Genomic DNA, 23,993 nt, shown 5'->3' with positions numbered 1-23,993 from the left:
ATAGTGTTTATATTATTTATCGATCCACTCTAATGTCGCTTTGAAATGGCCGACGTTTAGGGGGAGTGTCTAGCGGAAATCAGAATTTCTGAGTAATTTTTACCAGATAAGGTGAGTGGTTGATTAAAAATTATATTTTTTATTATAAAGAAAACAGTATAAAACTTAAGTGCCTCACAAAACTCAGGATTATAACTAGTTGGAAGCGTTTCCGGTGCGACAGCCGGTCGAGTTATTCAAAACAAAAGGTGTTTTTATGGTATTTTGTATTTTTCCATACAGGTATTTAGGGTGTTCAGTTACAACTTTGTTGTATATGTAGATAGATAATCTGTTTTTAATATATAATACTAAGTTTCTGTTACAATTCTTCTATGTGATTATGGTACAAAGAAATACTGCGCCTATGCCTCTAGCCTGATTTTTTCTAATTAGAAATGCAATTAGGGTATGTTTAATGTTTATTGTTGGTTAAAAATACCGTAATGCAGTGTTAAATTCGTTTATGAGCAATAAGAGGTACTTTAAACATTTTAAATTGGTGAAAATTGTTTCAGATTTACACACTTCTTCATACATTCCAAATTGAAAAGACTGAGAAACTTTTTTTAAAAAGTGGATAATCATGGCTTGGCGTTTCAAAGCCTCTAAGTATAAAAATGCGGCACCAATCGTGCCAAAGCCGGAGGCATGCATTCGGGACATTTGTGTTGGATCATATCAGACATATGGGAATAACATTTGTGCGTCTGCGGCGTTCATGGCATTTAACTGGGAGCATGTGGGGTCAAGCATGGCTGTGCTGCCACTGGACGACTGTGGGAGGAAGAGCAAGACAATGCCTCTGCTTCATGCACACTCCGACACCATAACAGATATGGAGTTCTCACCATTCCACGATGGATTGCTATTGACAGGATCACAGGATTCCTTGGTAAGTCATTGATCATAATGCCATTAAGATAATTTGCATTTAATAAACAATTTAATAAAAAAAATACAGTCAGTATTAGTCCCAAAATTGCTTTAAATATATTGTGATTGTGATCAGTAAATGCATTTTTTTCTATAGCATATCATACTTTTATCAAAACTTTGTAGATATCCTAGGTCAGCATTTTGTGAATAAATATCTCCCAATATTGCTGTAATCATAACTTCATACAATAAGATTTCATAATTTCAATGGCAGCAATAATGAAGAAAAAAAACTAATGTTTTATAGGCCCATACAAATCCTGAAAATGAGTCCCAATACAAAATATTTAATCTTATTTTGGCTTCAAATGATAAATCTGCACAGTCTATGTGCACATATTATCATAGACCTCTTTACTCACTCAAGTGTGCAAACTAGATTTTGACTTTCCAACGGCAATATTTTAGCTATTATGACTTGAAGATTTCTTTTAATGTGGTTAAACTTCAAATACTAGACTATCATGCTTATACCAAATTAGAGTAAGCAGAATAGTTACTATAATTCTGGAGAACACAGGTGTATAGAATTTTGTATGTTAGCCACATATTTGTTTTATTTGTTAAGCTAGAAACAATTATTATGTTAGAATTTTAGATAAATATGATTTAATTGCATTTATTGAATATTCTGAGACATAGCACAATACATAGCATTTAATTCTTTAGATATGTAAACTTAGAACTTCATTCTGAAGTACCTCTCTTCAGAATGAAGTTCTAAGTTAGCCAGGTAGGTCTTAAGTAATCTCAGGATTAACATTGTTATTAATTTACTTTTACAATTACATACTTATTGCATTTATTATATGAGGCCATATTGTACATAAAATTAATATCATGAGTTCAAATAGTTTCTATAATATTTCTGTTTAACTCAATTTTAATTTACAATTAAGTTAAATGCAGCTGTCATCAATTAGAGCTGAACTACATTACTATTATTTGTACTTCTAATATTATCATTGTAACCAGTAACACATTGAAGGGGTATTTGTAAAAATTGATAATAGCAACAATGTGAGTAGATAAAAACTCGTACTTATCACTTGAAACTTGCAACAAGATAAATATATGTCATGTTATTTTACTCACATTTTGTTCTAAGATTGTGGTGACACAGGATTGATCTGTAGCCTGTACTAGTAACAGCTACATGTTCCTTTTAATATAGTTAGATTAAAAACAAAGCCTAAACTACGTATGCCATCATCATCCTACTCCTGCTAACATTATAAATGCAAAAGTTTGCTAGGATATACGTATTTTTAGTTCATAACTAAAAAAAATATTAAAACTGCCAGATGTATTTTGATGAATCCTGGTAGGAATATAGCTTATATACCACATGGCCTACTTTTTATCCGTGTGCGGGAAGGCGATCCCCAGGACGCTGATGAAACCGCGGGCGGAAGCTAGTCATTTAATATTTCTAGGCTAGGACCTATTGTCATACATACATAGGAGTTAGGACATACAAACATTTTCTTCTAAGCAAGCAACATAAAGAGGAGTACCAAGTATTATGAGATTCTTTCTGTAAGACCGACTTTGCGTTCCCGGATAATAAGTACCCCATAGCCTTCCTCAAAAAATGGACTATCTAACACTGAAATAACTATTAAAATTGTACCCATGGTTCCTGAGATTAAAGTGTTTAAACAAACACAGCTTTATAATTTTAGTGTAGATTCATATGATCCAGTTGAAGTAAGTAAGAGACAAAGTTATTTAATTGAATATTATTCCTTTTCCTGCTATAAAGCGGATCAATTAACTCTTTCCTCATAAAATCTTCAGTACTGAGGTAGTAATGTTTTCCTGCATTTTGTGGCCCTCTCAATTAATGATTACTTAAAGTCACCTAGATGCTCTCTTAAGGCTAAGTTAAATATTTTATCATCAATTATATATACTGTGGAACGTGTAGTTTATGATATTCCAAACCAATACGACCTTGGAATCAATATGGCGATGCGTCTGCTTGCTTGACCCCTATAAAAATAACTGGCTTCCGTCAGCGGTTTCACCCGAGCCCCATGGGAAGTACTTTAAAGTCCTGGATACAAAAGCTTATAGTCTTACTCGATAAATGCTCTGTTTGACAGTCCAAGAATTTTTCAAATTGAATCAGTAGCTCCTGAGATAACAGCGTCCAAGTAAACTAAGGAATTCTTCAGCTTTATAATATTAAAATGGTAAAGTTAGTTCAAGTCAAATCTTGATATACCTACTTCCTACTAAACATTAAGTTTGCATTGTGTACAAACAAATGCTTTATTGATTGGATGAGTCATAAACTGATTAGTTATTCATAGGAATACCAATTACAAACATAAACACAGAGATTAATATTATGTTCATGGTAATTATTTCTAATTGCCTACATGCTCATGTTCACGATATATGCTAATTAAGATTGGAATTAATTAATTATTTAGAAAGTCTTCAGAATAAAATAGGTCTGCATGGTACAGTGGTAGCCAGCATAATATTATATTTTCTGTAACACAGTCTCACCTGTTTTCCTTGAAAGAAGTAACAATTTTCTCAGATAGTACATGTTCAGGACATATTATTACTAGCTTCCGTCAGCGATTTCACTTACTGAGTTCCACCCACTATTATTCTGATTGTAATCTACATTACTACTGAGTTTTCTCAAAATTCATACAGTAGTTTGTACTTTGTACCTACAAGAAGAACAATCCTTACAAACTTAAACTTTGATAATATTAAGAAGGATTTTTCACATACATTTTTGCCATTCCTTATGCTCTAGGGGAATCAATAAAATTGTAATCTTAAATCTTAGTAGTTTTTGCATCTTTTAACATCTGTTTATGTCTCACTACTGCGTAAAATTTTAGATTTTCTTTTGACTTTCTAAACCTTTTCTTATTCTAGGTCCACGCTAGCTTTATTTAAATCAACTGTGCTACATAAATTTAGCAATCACACTTGCTTATTTCTAGGTAAAAATCTGGCACATTCCGCCTGAAGGCTTGAAGGAGTCACTGTCGACTCCCGAATGCACGTTGTCACAGAAGCAGCGCCGCGTCGAGAACGTGGGATTCCACCCCGTGGCTGATGGCTTGATACATGTGGCTTCGGGCCATGAGCTCGCGCTGTGGGACCTTACCAAGCAGAAGGAGGCTTTTGGTAAGTGCTTTAGAACTGTATATATTTAGTCTAAGTTTGCTAAAGATATCATCCCCAGACAAACATAATAAACTACGCGGATTGCAGTAATTGTAGGCAGATATTATTATAGTTATTTTTTTTAAATCATATATATCATATTTAAACTTGAGCCAAGTAGTTGAGTTGGTGCAAACTTGAGCCAAGTAGGTTTCAAAAGGGATAGAATTGAAACTTAGAGTTTATTAAATTATAACTGAATCATACCTGAAAAAGCATCCTAGAATTTTGATTATCCAAGTATTACCTACTATAAATGAAACCTTCGCTTTGGTCATGTAACTTAGGTGTTGAATTCGACCAATTAGCTAAATTTATCAATAATCTTCGTACAGTGAACAGAGACCACTCGGAGGTCATACAGTCAACATCTTGGAAGAAGGATGGCAAGCTGCTAGCGACGTCCTGCAAAGACAAGAAAGTGCGCATCATAGACCCTCGCGCTTCCACTGCGGTGGCTGACGTGGCCAACAGCCATCAGAACATCAAGGACAGCAGGATTGTGTGGCTGGGAGACCAGGACAGGATCCTCACTACTGGTTAGAATATTAAAACTATAATTTACTCGGTAACTGAGATCCAGATTATTTTGAAATATGGTTTTAAAAGTAGGTACTGGTTTTAGTGCTAGGGCTAAACTATTATTTTTCGAAATTAAATGGGAAGCTGTCTGTATTTTTGGAGAAGTTTGATTCTGAAACTCGAAGTTCCATTGTTGCATTGTTGCCTCGTTGCTCTAGTGGTCGCAAGCGCGGCTGCTGTGCTCGAGGTCTCGGGTTCGATTCGGGTTGGGCCGAAATCGCTTTGTGGGTTTTCTTAACCTTTCACAAAGCAGCCGGTAGTCTGGAAGTTGGTGATTGATTTACCCGTGCATCGGAGAGCACGTAAATGTCGGTCCTGCGCCTGATCTCTTTCGTGTCGGATTGCCGTCCCATCGGGTTATGAGAGTAAAGGAATAGTGAGTGCACCTGTGTCTGCGCAAATGCTCGTGCACTATAATATGTCCTGCGCAGCTGGCTGATCTCCTTAAATGGGAACAGCCGCCGTGGCCAAAATCGACCGTAGACGCCATTATTATTAGGTTAGGTGTGCAATAAAATATTTCTTTATTTATTGACTTGTTGAAATAATAAAATGCTTTTACAATTTAGCTCTTGGTACATGTTTTTTTTTTTTCAGTTTTTTAATATCACAAAAGGGTTCAAACGTATAGACATATGTATTAAGTACACAATGAATTATCATGTTTGACAATACAATGTCTTTACCAGGATTCGACTCAGCCCGTCTCCGTCAGATAATGATCCGCGATGTTCGCAACCTCTCCCAAACTCAGAAGACATTGGAACTGGACTGTTCTACTGGTATCCTGATGCCTCTCTTCGATCCTGACACCAACATGCTGTTCTTAGCTGGCAAGGGAGATACAACCATACTGTATATGGAGCTAACTGATAGGGAACCTTACCTTATCGAGGGCCTTAGACATTCGGGTAAGTAGAATCTTGTGGGCTTAGTACAAAATCTCAGAATGAATGATAAAAACTTGAAAATAGTTGTATCATCCTTAGTACTACAGTCTGCACTGTGATATCCGAGCTTGTAGTTTTGTTGATACCTTTACTTTCCCCATTTTATATTTTTTAATTTGACTGGACTTCTATTCTTCACACATTAATCATTAGGTAAAATAATAGTTTCACCACAAGTGAAAAATATTATACTTACAATTTAGACAATGTAAAAATATTGACTGGTTTATAATTAAGCTACTTGTCTGCCAAACTGTGAATGTTCACACATTATTATGAAATAAAAGGACCTCATTCCAAAAATATCACCATAAATCATGTAATATTCATATATTTGTTATTTCAATATTCTCCAGGTGAACAAACTAAAGGTGCATGCTTAGTACCGAAGCGAGCTCTCCGTGTAATGGAAGGCGAAGTTAACCGCGTGCTGCAACTTGCTGGCTCCTCCGTCGTGCCTATCATGTACCAGGTGCCGAGAAAGGTATGTTACACTTTAGTCTACTTATAGGGAACATGTTGGTCCAAGTTGTATAATGTTATAAAGAATATTTACGAATACGCTTTACTTTTGGAAATAACAGTCATTTTAGATATGTCCTACTATGTGTACGATCTTTAGCTTGACGAATCCAATGTATACCTGTAACAAAAATATCACGATATTAATAAGAAAGTTGAAACTCAATGCCATTGTTTCCTTGAAAGTTTAATAAGCTAAAAGTGTTTCTTTTTCAAAGTATGTACTTTGAAACTGTCTTATAAATAAAACTTACCTTATAATACATTCTGAGAAGTACCACTTCTTTGGTTCTTCTCAGAATGCTTTTCGAAAGTTTCAAGTCACAAGGCGAAGTCAGTCTGATATGGGAGTCGAAATGACTCCGTCATAGTCTTGCGACAAACCAATCACATATTTTCATATTGAATTATTTATTTATTTATTTAATACCCCTGCACATTTTGTACAAGGGCGGACTTAACGCCTTAGGCGTTTTCTACCGGTCTACTGATGGTATACTGATGGTATTCAACATCTTTTCCTATAGAGTTACCGTGACTACCATGCAGACTTATATCCGGATACATCCGGTTCAGTGACGTACCTCAGTGCCCCCATGTGGCTGGACAACCAGGACCATCCCGTGCCCAACATTTCTTTGCACCCGGACGCCAATAATGGCACTCAGGTAGGTCCATACTATGCTAACGTAATTTGTTAGTGCTGCGGGTGTAAAAAGATCCTTAGATTTAATTTTATGCCCTATTTCTCTATGGGCAAAATATACTTCATTGTTTTATTTCAATAGCAAAGTAATATTCATGTCTTTTCTTACATAAAGATCTTGAAATATTCTGCACAGATGTAATATAAATATTTATGAGTCTTTTTACACCCAAAAGTTGTTTTTTGTATGTTTTCAGTCAGTGGGTGCGCATTTTTTAAATGTATATTTTGATTTTAGCTAGGATTGCCTTTTGTTTGAGATTAGAATTGAATAGTTGCATGATGATATTATATTTTTGATGTGAAGTATTTGTTCCCGATCTGTGGGGTAAGATCGTCTTGTTTGCTGTGATAGCCTATTTATTGGGGGGAGGCTATAAGCTATAAAAAATAGCCAGAGATGTTCTGAGACAACCTCAGCTTTAAATAATAAAAAACATTGCCTAGTTTTTTCAGATATAGGAATGAAATTAAATGTGAACAATAAGAACATTCTAGTTATTCAGAGTCCAACTAATGCCGAGATTCCACCAAAATTGTGTAAAAATAAGTTGCGATTTCATGCACAACGTTTGCAATTTCGCCGACATTTTACAAATGTTCGCACGAATCGTGGGATTTCGCCATAAGAGTATCATGGTATATAGAATTAGAGGCCTGGTTATGAACTGTTTTAGTTGTCCAGATTCAGTCAGAATAGTATAAGAAGAAAATTCAATTTGTTAAGGATAACGTGGATCCGAAATCTGGATAGCTAGAATACAAGGTATGTTAGGAAGAATTTTTTAAAGTTCAAGTTACTATAGTTCGGCCATTCAGAGAATGCGTTCCTGACACGTCGCGATTGAACTGACGACGTAACTACATTCATTGATTATTGATATAATAATGTTGTTTTAATGCTCCTCAATTGTTAAAACGGTAAACAACCAGCAAAAATATTTTTATCGTAACTGCAACGCCATTGCAAAGTTACGTCGTCAGTTCAATCGCGACGTGTCAGGAACGCATTCTCTGAATGGCCGAACTATAACGGAAAACGATTGTAAATTGTAAAATCGAAGATGTCGCTAATAAGCCTGACCAATTAGTACTCATAGTCTTAGTTGTGGTAGATATAATTTTTCTCTGCATGTTTTATTTTTACTTGAGTTCTTTTTTATTATTATTTTAGTATCAGGTATTTTGTGTTGCGTTTTTTATGGTTTACATGGAATATTAACCCATGGTTTTTGTTTATTTTTGTAATTATAGTGATGTGAATGAGTGGTTGAAGTTTTTAATTTATTTTTGTAGAACAAGGTGAGTTTAGAAGCTTGTTATTCAGTGATTATTGGTGTTATTTTATTTAGTTATTTTGTGTGGTGCTTGTATTATTTTAACATTGCGGGTGTACATGGGGAAAGTGAGTAATTTAAGTTTTATTTTATTATTCAATCTACTTTATTTGTAAGTTAATTTATTAGAAATTCTCCTTTTAGATTCATCGAGGCAATTTAGAAGAGATGGCTAAGGCCATATTGGCAATGCCTCCGCCGAAAAAGACAGACTCGAAAAAACCAACACCGGTCCAAATCGAAGAAACCGTAAAACCGGCAATAAAGCCTCAAGCGCCACCAGAACCGAAAGACGAAGACCGAATCGACTTCGTAAACGTAAAAGACCTGATCAAAGGCATGGAAAGACAGAAACCAAACAAGGTGGACTATCAGAAAGAAACAAATGGCTTTCACAAAAAGATCACAGATAACGGCCACGACAACTGTCACGAGAAGAAAATTGATCCTGAATCAGACAAGAACGAGCCTGACGTTATTCCGCAAAAGACCAGCGAAAAGACCGACGAGAAGACTGAAAAGACCATCGAGAAAACTGATAGTACTGAGTCTACCGAGTCTTCTTTGTCAAGAAGCAACAGTTTGATCAATGGCGTACCTGTACAGGTACCGAAACCCATGCCTAGGTCTTCGATATCCGAACCTGGGTCTACGGATGAACATTCTGAAGCCCCTAAACCTAAACCCAGGACCACCACTGTACCTGGGTCGGGTTATAAGGTACATGAGGTTTGTGGTTTAAAGTGTAGATTGGTGTATTTGTGTGAGTGTGAGGTTTTATTTACCGTAGTATGTATGTATAGGTACTCCTCTTGGTTAGGTATTTAAATAAAGGTAAATGATCTTGATATAGGTTTTTACACTGGTTACAGGTTAAAATAATGGTTCAATTGTGTATTCGTTGTTACTGTATTTAGTTTTGATTTTTAGCAGCATTTTATTTTTAGTTTATTCTTTATTGCACACATAAACACATTTTGACATACAGATAACAGAGAGATTATGCACAACTCTGGGTTCTCTTGCTAACCTTAAGAGTGAAACTTAAGGCCTCATTTACGGAGACGCGGGGTGTCACGCGTCGCGTGTGGCGTGGCGTCTCGCGGCGCGTCGGACGTTTTTTCTGTTTACGGTGGGGCGGCGCGTGAAGCGGCACGCATCATCGCACGCGTAAACACAAACTTATAGCAATATACGACCTTGTTCATAGAGAAGCGAGACGGGAAGCGTGGCGGTGCCCGCCGCGGCGCCCGCGGCGAGTCCTCTAGCGTGTAGCGAAGCACGCGGCGGGCATCGCGGCGGCGCACGCTCGCCTCAATCAAATCTAAATAAATAAGACTGACAGAAGATTCCGCCTCGGACATAGGCTCATCGAGAATTGCTGCTGCGTGCGCCGCCGCGGTAAACTCCGCGTGGGACGCGTCGGTGCCATCCGCGGGCTCGGCCGCAAAAAACGCCCTAATTCAAACAAACGCGTCTAAAATCGCTTCTACGTAAACGCACTCGTACAACGCCATATATTTGAATTCAGTGCGGGCCGCGCCGCTCAACGCAACGCGCGACGCCCCGCGTCTCCGTAAATGAGGCCTAAGAGAGTGTAAGAGTTTTTAAATAAAAAGTTATATCAAGGTTGTTTATATTTAGTTAAACAAATGGAGTATAGAGTGTGCAGCACAGTACATGCGAAATTACTCAACGAGTGTGAAGTTAGCGTTTTAGTCTGAGCAGTTTTTAGGAACTTGTCTACTGCATAAATAATCGGCCAGCTTCAGACTCGCCAAGTTATTTTGGTCATAGTGTGGTTTCATAACGTAGGCTTCTTAGGCCCAAGTTCAGAAACAACTTAAACGTAAATTTTCTTAAAATAATTGTTTATTATGATTCAATTTCAATTTTCAAAGTAAACGGTTGTTTAAGAAAAACACGTTTATGATGTCGGTGAAATTGGGTCTTAGGTTTTAATTTGCACATATCAGTTCCAAACCACACCCATCTTTCTCTGAAGTTTTATCACATATATTTAATAAGCTTTTTGTTTTTAATTTATTTTAGTATGCATTTGAACCCTTCTCCAGTGTCCATTAACCACCAAACAGAAAAAAAAACATTATCAGAATTAATTTTGTGAGTGTGTGTGAAGATATCCTGAGTTTATTATCATATTAAAATTGCTTGAATACCTTTGAGTTATTTTTTTGTTGTTCTTTTTTATCAATTATTTTTTACTATTTATTTATTATTCTATTATTTTTAAAGATATTTTAATAACCTCTTAAACTGTAGTTTAATGAATATTCTGTTCTTTAGCCTCGCCTTGGTCCGAAGCCGTTCTCAGCGGCTACCGGCAACGAAGACTTTTCATTCGATAAGGTGTTCTCCGTGCCAGCCGTCCCGGGACTGCCTAAGTCTGATTCAGGTCAGTTATTTTTATTAAAATATGTTCTTTAGCATCACCGAAACTTAAGCCCAGCGCGGTATGGACAAATCCCCACAGCTTGGGGTAAACCTTTGTTCCGAAGTGGACGTTTTTCGGCCGTGAAAACGTTCTTTAGAATTTAAGTTAATTTTCGCACTCTCGTCTCTACGTTCCCATCTATCTTTATGTAGATCACCCGTTCTATAGCCGCAAGTGCCTAATAATAAACGAAGTTTTCTTAATTAGTTACGATACGTCCCGTTTCAATAGACAGTACAACGTCAAACTCAATAGCGGTTTGTAACTAACTTCCGTGCACAGCTCCGCCACTATAAGATAAAAAAAATCTCCGGACCGACTCATGGGATATTTGTGCTGTCAAAAAGTTTGGCGAGAGCTATCTCTTCTTTAGAAAAAAAAATAGCGATATTATAATAATAAGATTGTTTTACAGCGACTTCTCCCGTGTCGGGTCAAGCGACCACCCCGACGGCGACATCCACGCCGCCCGCTAAGGACGGCAGCGAAGAGAAAGACAAGTCTCTGTCGCCGACCAGTGATGTCGAGATCGCACCTAATAAAGGTAATTTTGTTTTTTATGGGAAGCTATCATATAGCCAAATGACTCTTCTCGCTGTGCGTGCAGCGTAAGGGAGTGTCAAACTCTTACTGACCAAAACCCACCATGTTCTTTCTTAAGCCCTTTATGTACCATGGCCGCGGTAACTCTTCCGAACAATCTCGCAGCCCACCTAAAACTAAGATACCAACTTAGAACTACTATCACTTTAACATATATATTTATACATAGTGGACTTAAAAAGTACTGGCTTTAGTGCTAGGTTTAGCCCGTTAACTTTGTTCGGGATAATGTTTTAAGCCTAGCAATGAATTTGTTACTTTTTTAAGACCACGTTATATAACAAGGTGTCTAAGATCTAGGTATTAAGGTCAAATTACCATAGCCACATTAAAGTCCAATAGTTAGTTTTATATGTGATTTATTGATTTTGAAATTGTTTAATTATATTTGCACTTTTCACTTCTATTACTCTTGACATCATATGCGTCTAGTCTTGAAATAAGAATAGTAATGAACAAACTTCTGACCGAAAAAAAATGATTTAATTACATAAAATACTTACCACATTTTCTTCCCACAGAAGAATACACGAACGGCAAGTCTGATACGAGTTTGGAAGAGGAGGTGAATTCTTCAGACTCTGGCTACCGGCCCAAGACTCCGAGCACAGCTGAACGTAGGAAGATGTTCGAGACTACCGAGTAAGTTTATTAAAGTAACTAGCATCCGCCCGCGGCTTCGCCTGTGTGGTGTGTTGATTAAAAGTAGTCTGTGTTAATCCAGGGTACACTATCTACATACCAAATTTGAACCAAATCGGTCCAGCCGATTTGGCGTGAAAGAAAACATACATCCATAGCACGCATAACACGTTAGCACTAGAGAGCTGAATTTGGTACGAATATGTATGTCAATCACGCCGACAGAGTGCAAAAAAAAATGTTATATTAGCCGGTGCGGTGTTTATTTAATTTGTTGAATGTATTTTATACTTAACTAGCTTCCGCCAGCGGCTTCGCCCGCTTAGTTTTCAGATATATCGCGTTTCCAAGAGAATTCTTCAAAAGTCCGGGATAAAAACTTCTGTTAAAAATGTTCTTTCTCAAGGTCCACTCTATCTCTGTACCAAATTTTATTAAAATCAGTTCAGTGCTTTAGATGTGAAAGCGTAACAGACAGACAGACAGAGTTACTTTCACATATTTTATAATATTAGTAGGGCTACGTAATAACATTGTTTGTATGTAACAGTGGCGGGGCTGCGTCGATAGCGGAGCGGCGCCGCGCGTACGAGTCTCGCTCCGTCAGCGTGGCCGTCGAGTCCGACACGCCGCCCTCGCCCGCGCCATTGAGGTAGGCCTACACATCGTATTACTACTGAACAATCTATTAAAAATGTTGCCATTTTATACGCTTCTTTTTATTAACCGACGAAAAAGGTGGAGGTTCTCAATTCGACTTATTTTTTATGTTCTTAAGTTATCTTTTTCAAAGTAAGCTGAAAAACAGCACTTTTCGAACGGCCAAAATCCCCCACCTTTCACCGCTTCCTATGTGTTATTATTATGGGAAGAAGTGGCGCAACAAACTCCGCAGCGACAAATGTCTGACTGTCCTTAAAAAAATGAGACAGACAGACATGACTAGACTAACAAAGAAAGAAAGAAAAATTATTTATTGACACTAGCCATACATACATTAAAAAAAAAAAAAAACAAAATAAAGGAACAGAAGGTTGCGCCAAATAGGTCCAGTTCAGCATTATGCCAGACAGCTAGTGTCTGACGCTGGTTTTCAACTTGACCTATACGGAGTTGCGGGTGTCCATCGGTACCGGTACCGGCATCGGTATCGGTACAAATACATATTATACCTCTATATATCCGTAACACCAATTAAGGTCTTTAAGTTACCGCATAGGCTCAATTTCGCTCAAGAGCGAGGGCCGTATTGTGCGATTATAACGCATATTTTCTTTAACTTTATGTTTCTTTTCTTTTTGTCTGACATTATTTTTTTTTACTAATTCAACACAATTATTTCAGACGACGAGATTCGCTGAAGTCCCGCAAAAGTCCGGACCGCGAAGACAAGAGAGCTTCAGTGCCGAATGTAACTACCAAGAGGACATCTACTGTTTTCGGTAAGAATAAAAACATAAAAACATTTTAAATTATTTTTTTTATTTCTTAACTGTCTATTGTACAATAGGAGAACAACTGACACAAATTGTTTGGTTCAGGAGTTTTAGTAGAACGAACTACCTAACCTGATCAGCGCATGAAGTCGGAAACCCGTGTTTCCTTTTTCCGAAGTAGCCTTGATTATGAAGGTTTATCTTTACTTAATTTCAAATATGCATTTTATTCTAGTACTTAGGCTGGAAACAGTGCTCGACGGTCAGCGCCAACCGTCGGTCTACGTAGCTATATCTGTGCAAGTCTATGAACGCGCACATAGCTACGCTGACGGTACGCGCGTGTTTTGGTATGTGACTCGGTCTGGACGTATGGTCAGCGCTGACCGTCGGTCGAGCACTGTTTCCAGCCTTAATATTTGTTTAGCATTTACTTACGTACTTTGAAATATTGAAAGTAAATCTCTGTTAACAGGCAAGGTGTCGAAATTCCGTCACTTGAAGGGAACTCCGGGCCACAAGTCCACTCAGGTGGAAAATATCAAGAATATTAGCCGACAGATATCCGGAGAGTGCAACGGGTTTTATGGTACGTGAGATCTTCTAATATGCATAATTTTATATTTGAATGTGCAATTTGATCAAACTTTAGGCTACTTAAGTTATCTTTTTGTGGTGCTTGTTGTTCAAAATTAGGATTTAAGTACATAATTGCATTATTGCATATTTTATTAATGGTATCTTTTTATAGCATAAATTATGTTCTAGAGTCAGACATAAATTTATTTTTAAAGATTTTTAAAAGTTATGTAATTTTTTGTAAGTCACATTGAAAATGGCAAAAATAATAAAACTGCTGTTTGGCATATACCACATTTGAGGGAACTTCCATGTTCAATAGAACTACAGTTCACAATTTTCGTAAAACTCGTTGTCGTTTTGAAACTAAACTCCTCACAATAGTCCGTGTATCTATTCATATCTCTCTCTTACCTCTGCTAAAAGCTGAAGCCTAGACTTGGTTTTTGTGTGTCGATTTAGTAATTTTCCGTGACGACAAAAAGTTTGAGTAAATTAGTCTATAATGTAGCCATTTTTTTTATTGGAAGTCGTCAAATGACCATTTCAGTTGTGGGTTGGCAGGTCCAGCGTGAGGGAGTGTCAGACTTGACGTGACTTACTAAAACCCGCCATTTTCCTTCTTAAGCCCTTTATGTACCAGGGCCGCGGTAACTCTTTCGAACAATCCAGCAGCCCTATAATCAGAGTGCCTAGTGCGAGTTTTGCAAGTTAATTTTTTCGATGCGAAGATTATCATACCATTGAATCACGTAGCACTTATCATAGAATTATTAATTTAATAAAGTCTGTCATCGTTACTTGGTCATATAACACTCCAGCTCACTTTTGCGAGTGTAAGCATTATTAACCTGCAAAATGAATGAACATGTAATATTTAAATCATGTGACGTAGCATACGACTCTTTATTTCAATAGATTTATAATTACGTATCGAGTTGCGAACGCTCACAAAACTCTGAATCAGCAGTCTAGTCTCATAATGACAATACTCAACAGCCAACGGTGTCCGCTGCGCCGTCCCGCTGAGTGGGGGCGGAGGCCGGGTGGGGGTGGTAGAACTCCCCGTGGGCGCCACGCCCCGCGCCCGCGCCGCGCCCGCGCACCCCGCCAGCACGCGCGTGCTCGCGCTGCTGCACCCCGCGCCGCTGCAGGACTGGGCCTGGGACCCCTTCTGTGTCACGAGGTTGCTGGTCGCCTGTGACGACGGACAGGTCCGCGAGTGGATCATACCGGAGGAAGGTCAGTACAAGGAAGAGACCATTTTCTTTTCAGAATTTATCTATCCTACTTATATTATAAATGTGAAAGTTTGTGAGAATGTATGGATGTATCTTTGTTATTCAATCACGCAAAAACGGCTGGACCGATTTGATTGAAATTTGGTATGTAGATAGGTGATACCCTGGATTAACACATAGGCTACTTTTTATCAACTCACCACGCGGGCGAAGCCGCTGGCGGAAGCTAGTACTTCTATAATCCTACTAATATTATAAACGCGAAAGTTTGTATGTATGGATGTATGGATGTTTGTTACTCTTTCACGCAAAAACTACTGAATGGATTTTAATGAAACTTTACAATAATATAGCTTATACATCAGAATAACACATAGGCTACAATTTGTAAACATATTGTTCGAAATACTAAACCTGCGCAGACGAAGTCGCGGGCACCAGCTAGTAATATTATAAAAAGGAAAACTTTATTTGCTTGTTTGGTTGTAATGGATAAACTCAAAAACTACCGACCGATTTTAAATATTCTTTCACATTAGAAAGCTATATTATCTGCGAGTAACATAGGCTATATTTTATCCCAGTGTGGGCAGTAGCTCCCACGGGACGCGGGTGAAACCGCGGGAAAACGGCTAGTTATAGATCATTGTGTGGATGTTTCAATTGACATTGTTCCTTTTAATTTGTGGAATCGATTACACATAAATGTGGAGTTTTGAAATGTAAATTGTCTTATGAGATCTCGGGTATAATTTCTCAAATCATCAGTTGTTTTGTGGGAAATAAGTCGTAATAACTCGGCGTGTAATAAATCAAATATAACAATAATCCGAAACTTACTTATACCGATAGAACTTCAATGAAATCGCTACTCTGAACACACTAAATCGTGCCATTGCATGATTCAAAATAAAAGATTACAAATTCTAAAAATAAATTACCTAAATGTCTTTCTGTGAATAAATCAGCAACTCGTGCCTCACCATTTCTTACCACCCAACAGGTCTCACAGAATCAACAAACGAGCCCAACCGGACGTTCTCTGCGCACCCGGATAAGATATACCTCATCCGTTTCCACCCGACGGCCTCTGATCTCCTCACCACGGCTGCTCATGACCTCAGCGTGAAGATCTGGGACCTCAGCCCAGAGGTCCCAGTGGCCGCTATAGTGCTGACTGGACACACTGACCAGATATTTGCATTAGATTGGTCACCGTGTGGCGAGTATCTCGCTACGGTTTGCAAGGATGGACTTATTAGGGTGAGTTTTTTTTTGAGTGGCAATATTTTTTTAAAGTGATTTTTTTCACGTGTCTTAGGACAGTATGATTTTTAATGGATTTATGAAATAATTTTGTAATGGAACTGTTATTGTAATATGATCGCCTCTATTTAATTGATTGTTTTAAATGTATAGGTTGCTCTATCCTCCTGATTTAATCTATATATAAGGGTGTTTGCACTATTCAGGTATAAAGATAACCAAACTAAACAGCTGTCAAATCACAGATATGTTATACCAACCAATTTCACTCCAGGTTATAGTTTATTTTAAACTTAAATGGTGCATCTCGCCCAAATCTGTGTCCTCGGTAAGTAAAAGTTCTTTCAAAATAATAATAATTGTAAAGCAATATACTGTTATGTAGGTATACAAGCCCCGCTCGTCGCCGGAGCCGATATTATCGGGCCCCGGGCCGGTCGGCAGCCGCGGCGCCCGCATCGTGTGGGCACTTAACGGCACACATCTTGTTGTCACCGGGTTTGATAAGTAAGTCCTGTGTTTTAATTAATTGTTTTTATTTAATGCTAGGGGCTATTGTGGGTGATAAATGATTTTTAATATAAATAAAATCGAGTTGGTGATTTCAGATTTAATAGTCCAGGTTTCCTCAAGATGTTTTCCTTCACCTTTGTATCGACCATTGGTGTCCAAGATAAACCTAGAAAGTAATCTTAACTTAATGACGTAGGTCTCAACAATGTCTAGGAATATTAGACATTTAAATAAAACTACTTTTACGGATTTTATCGTGGTTATATTATATTATTTAATCCCGACGTTTCGGATCCTTTACAGCATCCGCCCGTGACCATGGATGCTGTATGGATGTGTCCGTAAAAGTAGTTTTATTTAAATGTCTAGGAATTTTGAAAAGATAATGGGTGCAGTCCTCTTTTCTCCCAAAAAAAAAAAAAAAATCGTTTATTACTTCACTTTGTACGTAATTTTACAATATTTTGCTTAATTCTAAATAGTGCTGATGTTTGATTTATATGTCCTTTGTAACAGAGTATCAGAGCGTCAGATCCTGCTATACAAGGCTACCGACCTGTCTGCGCCCGTGTGCACGGTGGGGCTGGACGTGTCGCCCGCTATACTGCAGACGCACATCGACCACGACTCCGGCACTCTCTTTCTTACTGGACGGGTTAGTATCTAAATTATCAAATCTTGAATCTTGTACTAAATAACTTACGGTCCCTTGCGGAAAGATCCGTTAAAATTAAAGCTTCTTTAAATCTATTGCTAACAGTTTGTATCTTGTTGACAAAAAAAGTGTTAGCAATAGATTTAATGAAGCTTTGACTTTAATGGCTCTTTCTGCAACTGACGGTTATTGTACAGTTCCGTCAAATAACTTTTCAATGCTTAAGGTATGTTTTGGAATCGAGGTGCCGACTGCACTTACCGCAGCTGCACATTGTTCTGCATCATTGCCAGTGCTTCTTCGAGATGTTTTCCTTCACCGTTTTTATTAGTAATTGATGTTTATATGTATGTACTTAAAAAAAAAACCGTAAAAACATAGAAAATTTGCCCGACCTGGAATCGAACCCACACTCATATCTGAGAGGTGTTACCGTCACTCGACGAAATAGTAACAGTTAGAATAAACTATGTTTGGTCAGGGCGACTCGACGATCTACTGCTACGAGGTGACGCGCGAGGCGCCGCACCTGTGCGCGCTGTCGCACCACCGCGCGCCCACGCTGCACCAGGGCATCGCCTTCCTGCACAAGAACCTCGTCGCCGTCGAAAAGGTTACTTGTTTTAAATAATAACCGCCTCCTGAAAGAGAAAATGCTTATACTTGGATAAAAAATAATAAACATACATACACTCACTCACACACTCATTCGTACACTCACTTGCACACTCACTCATACAGTCACTTATACACTCGCATTCACATTCACTCAAACACTCAATCACATATTCACTCACTCACACTTACAAACTTTCGCCTTCATAACATTAGTATGATGACTACATGTTTACCTCTGATGGCTATCCTATCCTATCTGTTGGGAAACAATTCGCATTGTAAATAAAAGTAATAGTTTAGGAGAACCACCAGAATTTTAAATCAATTATTTAATTACGATCGTATTACAGGTGGAATTCGCGCGAGCTCTGCGACTCACCAACGGAACTATTGAGCCGCTGTCCTTCACCGTGCCCAGAATAAAGGTAAGGTCTTATTATCATGCTGAATTTTTGTATGTAAGTTAATTTCTGCGACAAAGTCAGCTAGTGTGTACACTTACAAATAGTGTTTATTATTATAATATTGTGAAATTAATGTTCATATCATGAATCCGACTACATATCGTATTAGTGTGGCACTATAATGTACTTTTGACACAAGTGACTCGTATATGCGCACAATAAATAATTTCAATATGGTGTCAATACACTGCCAGTATATTTACGAAACAAAAGTATGGCGTTGGTTCATGACGTCATGAGCACTGGTCAGTATTTCGTAATATCACATACTAGCCGCTTTCCCGCGGTTTCACCCGCGTCTCGTGGGAGCTACTGACCGTACCGGGATAAAATATAGCCTATGTTACTCGCAGAAAATACAGCTTTCTAATAGTGAAAGAATATTTAAAATCAGTTCAGTAGCTTTTGAGTTTATCCATTACAAACAAACAAAGTTTTCCTCTTTAAGTATTGGTATAGATTTTAGTATCACATACATAAGTAGAGCGCTGTGGAAGAGCAAGAGCAGTGGTTAGAGGTATCTTGTCACCTTCACTACAGTCGTCTAATTTTGGTAGTAATATTTGATTTTGTGTTTTAGAGCGAACTATTCCAAGACGACCTGTTCCCGCCGACGCTGGTGACGTGGTCGCCGTGGCAGAGCGGGCGCGAGTGGCTGGCGGCCTGCAGCGTCACGCCCTGCCTCGCCAGCCTGCAGCCGCCCGGCATGGAGCCGCGTAAGTATTGCTGTACTATCCTCTGCCAACACGACTGTTCCCGCCGACGTGGCAAAGCATAGTCAAATTACCAGAATCAAGCCCCCTGAATTATTTTCAGGGGGCTTGATTCAGGTTATTTTTCTCTAATCATACACCTTTTTTGTGGTGGGAAATCATCAAACTAACTCGGCTGCAGTGAGTGCAGCGTTAGGAAGTGACAGACTCTTACTGACTGAAATCTACCATGTTCCTTCTGAAGCCCTTTGTGTACCAGAACCGCGGGAAAATCGTCCAAACAATCTCGTTATTATTGTCCAGTTACTTTGGAAAGGGGTTATTTGAAGATGCTAGCCTACGTAGTGGGTAATTCCTTACTAAACATTGTTATATCGTTGAACAGTATCAGCACATACGGCGGGCTCGCCGGTGTCCCGGGCCGCCCCGGCGCCGAAGCCCGACCTCATCAAGTCACACGTGCCGCATGCTCCCGTGGCGCAGCACGACGCACGAGCCAAGGAGGACAGCGTGAGTACATACATACCTCACAGTTTCTTTCTCGCCTCAAGAGTCAATTACATAAATCAAAGTATCAAGTAATATCATCGTTCGTTTTTGACATAGAAGGTGTCAGACCTACCCAAAGACATTGTACTCTACTAACTAGACTGTGCACGAAAAAAAAATGTTTTGCAAAAATAGGCTTTAGTGTCGTACACATAAGGTGGTCATTTCTTTGTAAGCGGCAGCTAGTCAAAAAGGGTCCTGGCGAGAGGGCATCCGCTGGTAGTGTGTCCTTGTCTGACATCGTGTCAGCTCAACTAATCATTGGGTTTGGTAGAAATGGTAGAAAATTTTATATTTTTCTTTTTTATGATTTACTAAAACAAACGGTTAATATACTTCGAAAGGTATTTAAATATTTTACAGTTAATATAATTAATAAATCAATTCGTTTTATTTTAAAAATAATTCATTATTACTGAGTAACAGTAATATTTAAATGTTTGGGCCTGGTAATACTAAATAAAAGATAGCGGTTTGCTCACTTGGTTGATCCTTAGTTGTTGATTGGTGGACGTCTTTTAGAAAGAGACACACTACCAACGGGAACCCTCTCGCTGGGACCGGTTTTTGCGCCATAGTGCACAGTCTAGTTAGTAGAGTACAATGTCTTTGGACCTACCTGCATTATGGCATCTCTACTTATCGTTCCTTACTCTGCTTCGTTCATGTTTTCATTCTCTATGGCGTTTGCATCTGAAATTTCCCAAAAAAATATAATGCCCATTGCAGTTAGTCCTACATGTATAATTTCTTTTTAACACAGATAATGAAATCCATAAGCGCAAAGGTAGCAGTGAATATGAAACTGGAGCAAGACAGCATGGAGGGAGTTGACGAAGCAGAATGGGATCAGTGAGGTAACCCGACTAAACCAAGTGCAATTGAACAACCCTAGCTTGTAGTGTTATTTAGAGGCTCCCGTATTCGGTCGCGTTGTATGTACTCGACTGACCGCCCGTAGACTTGTTATGGCGGTACGCATAAAGCTGTATTTGGCAAGTTTTTCGTCAACTTTTTTATAGAAAGCCAGATTTCTGGTATTTTGACACAAGACAGAATTTTCTCTGTACATACGAGAATTTGAAAAAAACTTTAAATAACAGTTAACGAATTTATACTTTGTGAAACGATTAATCTTTATACGTACTGCCAAAAGCAAAACAGGTATAGCCCCCTCGCAGAATAAAATTAACTTTTTATACCTACCAATAACTTGGGATTTCTAAATATTTTCTAGAAATTTTTCCCGTCGATCCCATTTTTACATTTTAATCTTAGATATCAAATAGTCGTGGTATTGTAGAGTACTAGAATAATAAGTCGGCACATAAGTCCAATAATATGTACTGATTATAGTTTAAGTCCATTGTCAAAATATACTGTGGAGTTTGGAAATAAGGACTGTCGAAATGCTAAAGATAATCAAAAATTACACGAATTAAATGCATCCAAACTTAAAAAGTTACTCATCAAATAAGACAATAAAATTAAAAATTGACTTAAATCAGGATATTTAAAAAATGTGTTATAATAACCTCGTTTTGGTCTTAATATAAACTTAAGTCACAAAAATGGTCACATAATAGACTTTTGTATAGTCGGTGCAAACACATTTTAATGACATAAGAATAAGAATCAATAAAGACTACTCTTATTTCCAAATTCACAGGTTTTTATTACAAAAGATATCAAATTCAATGCTCACGGCCACACTGTCATCGCCGCACTGCTAAATGAATTATTTGCTATTAAACGCTAACTCGTGATCTCATTGATGTTCGACCAAAACTTAACCAACCATGCTCATAGAATGCTCACTATATCGCGTTTCTTATTGACCCCATATTTGTTCTAATAACGACTGTGCAACTCCAACGTTCCAATGCTCAAAATTACAAAAAAATCATTAGTCGACTATTGTCACTTCACTAAACATATCGATACTTTTGGTATCGACGCCAATCGATTTATCGCATAAAGTTTTTATTAAACAAATAGGTGTCAACGCAACATTCCTACATTTTGCCATAAAAAAATGCATTTATTTATATTGCGTATTTACTTTATGTATGAAATAACAAGAAATATTGAATATACGTATGATTTGTATCTAATACTTGTATGTAAGGATGTGTAGGGTATTCATACTTATTAGGGAATTGACATTTTATTATGTAACCGATATTATTCTATAGTCACCATTAATATTGCTAGAAATGTTACTGCCTTGTAATCACTGTAAATTTTTGATAATGAATCTTTATTATGTATTTTCTCTCCGCATTTATTTGGTCTTAAAAAAGTACTCTAGAAACGGAAAGTGTTTCAATTACTCAAACAAGATTTACAATGATTATAGAGTTAGTATAAAAGCACGTTGAAGCCGGGGTGAGTTTAGATAATAGAATGACTGCTTATGTGCGTATATATAAGCAACACTTGATTCGGATACCAACAATTGTCGCTTTCCTACAACTATAGTTCGGCCATTCAGAGAATGCGTTCCTGACACGTCGCGATTGAACTGACGACGTAACTTTGCAATGGCGTTGCAGTTACGATAAAAATATTTTTGCTGGTTGTTTACCGTTTTAACAATTGAGGAGCATTAAAACAACATTATTATATCAATAATCAATGAATGTAGTTACGTCGTCAGTTCAATCGCGACGTGTCAGGAACGCATTCTCTGAATGGCCGAACTATAGTAGGAAGTATTAAATAAAATATAATGGAAAAAATATGAATGGCGTTATCAATTACACCTACTTTTGAATAGACACGCATTAATTTATATTGACATCCTGTTAATTTTATACAGTTTATTGAATATTGTTATAAATATACCTCAGTTTTTGCTTACATGACATGATTTGCTCCGTCTTCAACGTGTCTTTTCCTTAGTCTTTGTATATGAAAAAAAAAAAATATCTTTAACGTATGAAAGCGCGACTTAGAACCGCTAGTTGATGCCATAAACCCATCACGTTTTGCTCAAAACGCCAAAGACTATGTTTTTCTTGTCAATGTGTTGAAATTGTATTAGTTTATATTGTATTTCCTTTTTTGAGACATTACGGTAACAACAAGTCAAGTCAGAAGTCTAAAGTATTTATTCGAAGTCGAAATGAGTCTAGACGAAATTCTGTAAAAGTTGCTGTGTGACGTGTCTCATCCCTATTTCTTATATAATTCCAAAATGTCTGTCTTCCCTGGTAACTGACAGACAGTTCTAGATAGCTAGATTTTGTACCTAGTATTAAAATGGAATCTCATTTTATTTAAAATTATGTATTAAATATTCCCATTCAAAATTGAACTTTATAGTCATGAAATTAAAAGTTAAAGCGCATCAATAGGCCTACAAGAGCGAGTATGACGAAATGCATTCTCTCGATACGATACTCGAATATGTCATACTCAGGCTTTCGTATTTTACTTAAATATTTACGAATAGGTGTAATTTTATTCACTAGTCAAAAATATATACTTTAAATGGGAAGATTCTTAAAAAATATATTCAAAATGTATTACTTTATGATTAATTTATAATTAAGGTTTCTATGTATATTTTTTAGTTTAGATTAAAAGCGGTTTGTTGTCAGTGTTGTTTTTATATGGTAACATACACTATCAAAAAATATTTGTTTTTAGCAAACTCTATTTACCATCAAGATAAAGCAATAGCATCCTATAGCTTTAGGAAACTGAAGGTGTCGTGGACTGCTCATAAATAAACCTTAATTAAGGTTTCATATACATTTTAAAGGATATACTAGATATCCAACCACTTTTCTTATCTAGGTATTTACTTACATATATTCGAACATCACCGACAACAAATGCTTCATACTATTGCACATTATATTCATATCAAATAATAAAGTAAATCACCCATATATCGTTTGTTTGTAAGAACGCACCTTTGGTAAAAAAAACTATTAAACGTGGCAAGATGATTATTGTGAAAGAGTAAAGTCCTA

The 23,993-nt window shown here is 37.4% G+C and overlaps 1 protein-coding gene across 3 annotated transcripts; it reads left to right on the top strand.

Annotated features, from left to right (window-relative positions):
- The first annotated feature begins 29 nt into the window (after positions 1–29).
- LOC124635639 (coronin-7) lies at positions 30–22,486 on the top strand. Of its 3 annotated transcripts, none has more exons than XM_047171572.1 (23): positions 30–111; positions 558–934; positions 3,954–4,140; positions 4,515–4,718; positions 5,451–5,672; positions 6,068–6,195; positions 6,761–6,901; positions 8,421–8,996; positions 10,584–10,692; positions 11,147–11,275; positions 11,856–11,976; positions 12,527–12,628; positions 13,321–13,418; positions 13,888–14,001; positions 14,991–15,233; positions 16,236–16,495; positions 16,884–17,005; positions 17,528–17,666; positions 18,148–18,279; positions 18,635–18,709; positions 19,329–19,464; positions 19,847–19,971; positions 20,774–22,486. In XM_047171572.1, the coding sequence occupies exons 2-23, from the start codon at positions 626–628 to the stop codon at positions 20,864–20,866; spliced, it is 3,765 nt and encodes a 1,254-aa protein (XP_047027528.1). In that variant the 5' UTR covers positions 30–111; positions 558–625; the 3' UTR covers positions 20,867–22,486. The 3 variants fall into 3 exon arrangements, with proteins under 3 accessions (XP_047027528.1, XP_047027527.1, XP_047027529.1); XM_047171571.1 differs by having other exon boundaries at positions 8,421–9,005; XM_047171573.1 differs by lacking the exon at positions 8,421–8,996.
- Positions 22,487–23,993: the final 1,507 nt, after the last annotated feature.

Source organism: Helicoverpa zea, chromosome 13, assembly GCF_022581195.2.
Source record: "Helicoverpa zea isolate HzStark_Cry1AcR chromosome 13, ilHelZeax1.1, whole genome shotgun sequence".
Taxonomy (NCBI): Eukaryota; Metazoa; Arthropoda; class Insecta; order Lepidoptera; family Noctuidae; genus Helicoverpa; species Helicoverpa zea.
Note: the sequence above shows the minus strand (reverse complement) of the source record. Positions and strands in the feature narration are given on the sequence as shown.

What these genes read in the sequence shown, in the direction of transcription:
- LOC124635639 (XM_047171571.1), top strand. Translation starts at nt 626, where the DNA reads ATGGCTTGGCGTTTCAAAGCCTCTAAGTATAAAAATGCGGCACCAATC. An exon ending in GGACAGGATCCTCACTACTG is followed by an intron (nt 4,719 to 5,450) that starts GTTAGAATATTA and finishes TGTCTTTACCAG; the next exon opens with GATTCGACTCAGCCCGTCTC. An exon ending in GTGGATCATACCGGAGGAAG is followed by an intron (nt 15,234 to 16,235) that starts GTCAGTACAAGG and finishes ACCACCCAACAG; the next exon opens with GTCTCACAGAATCAACAAAC.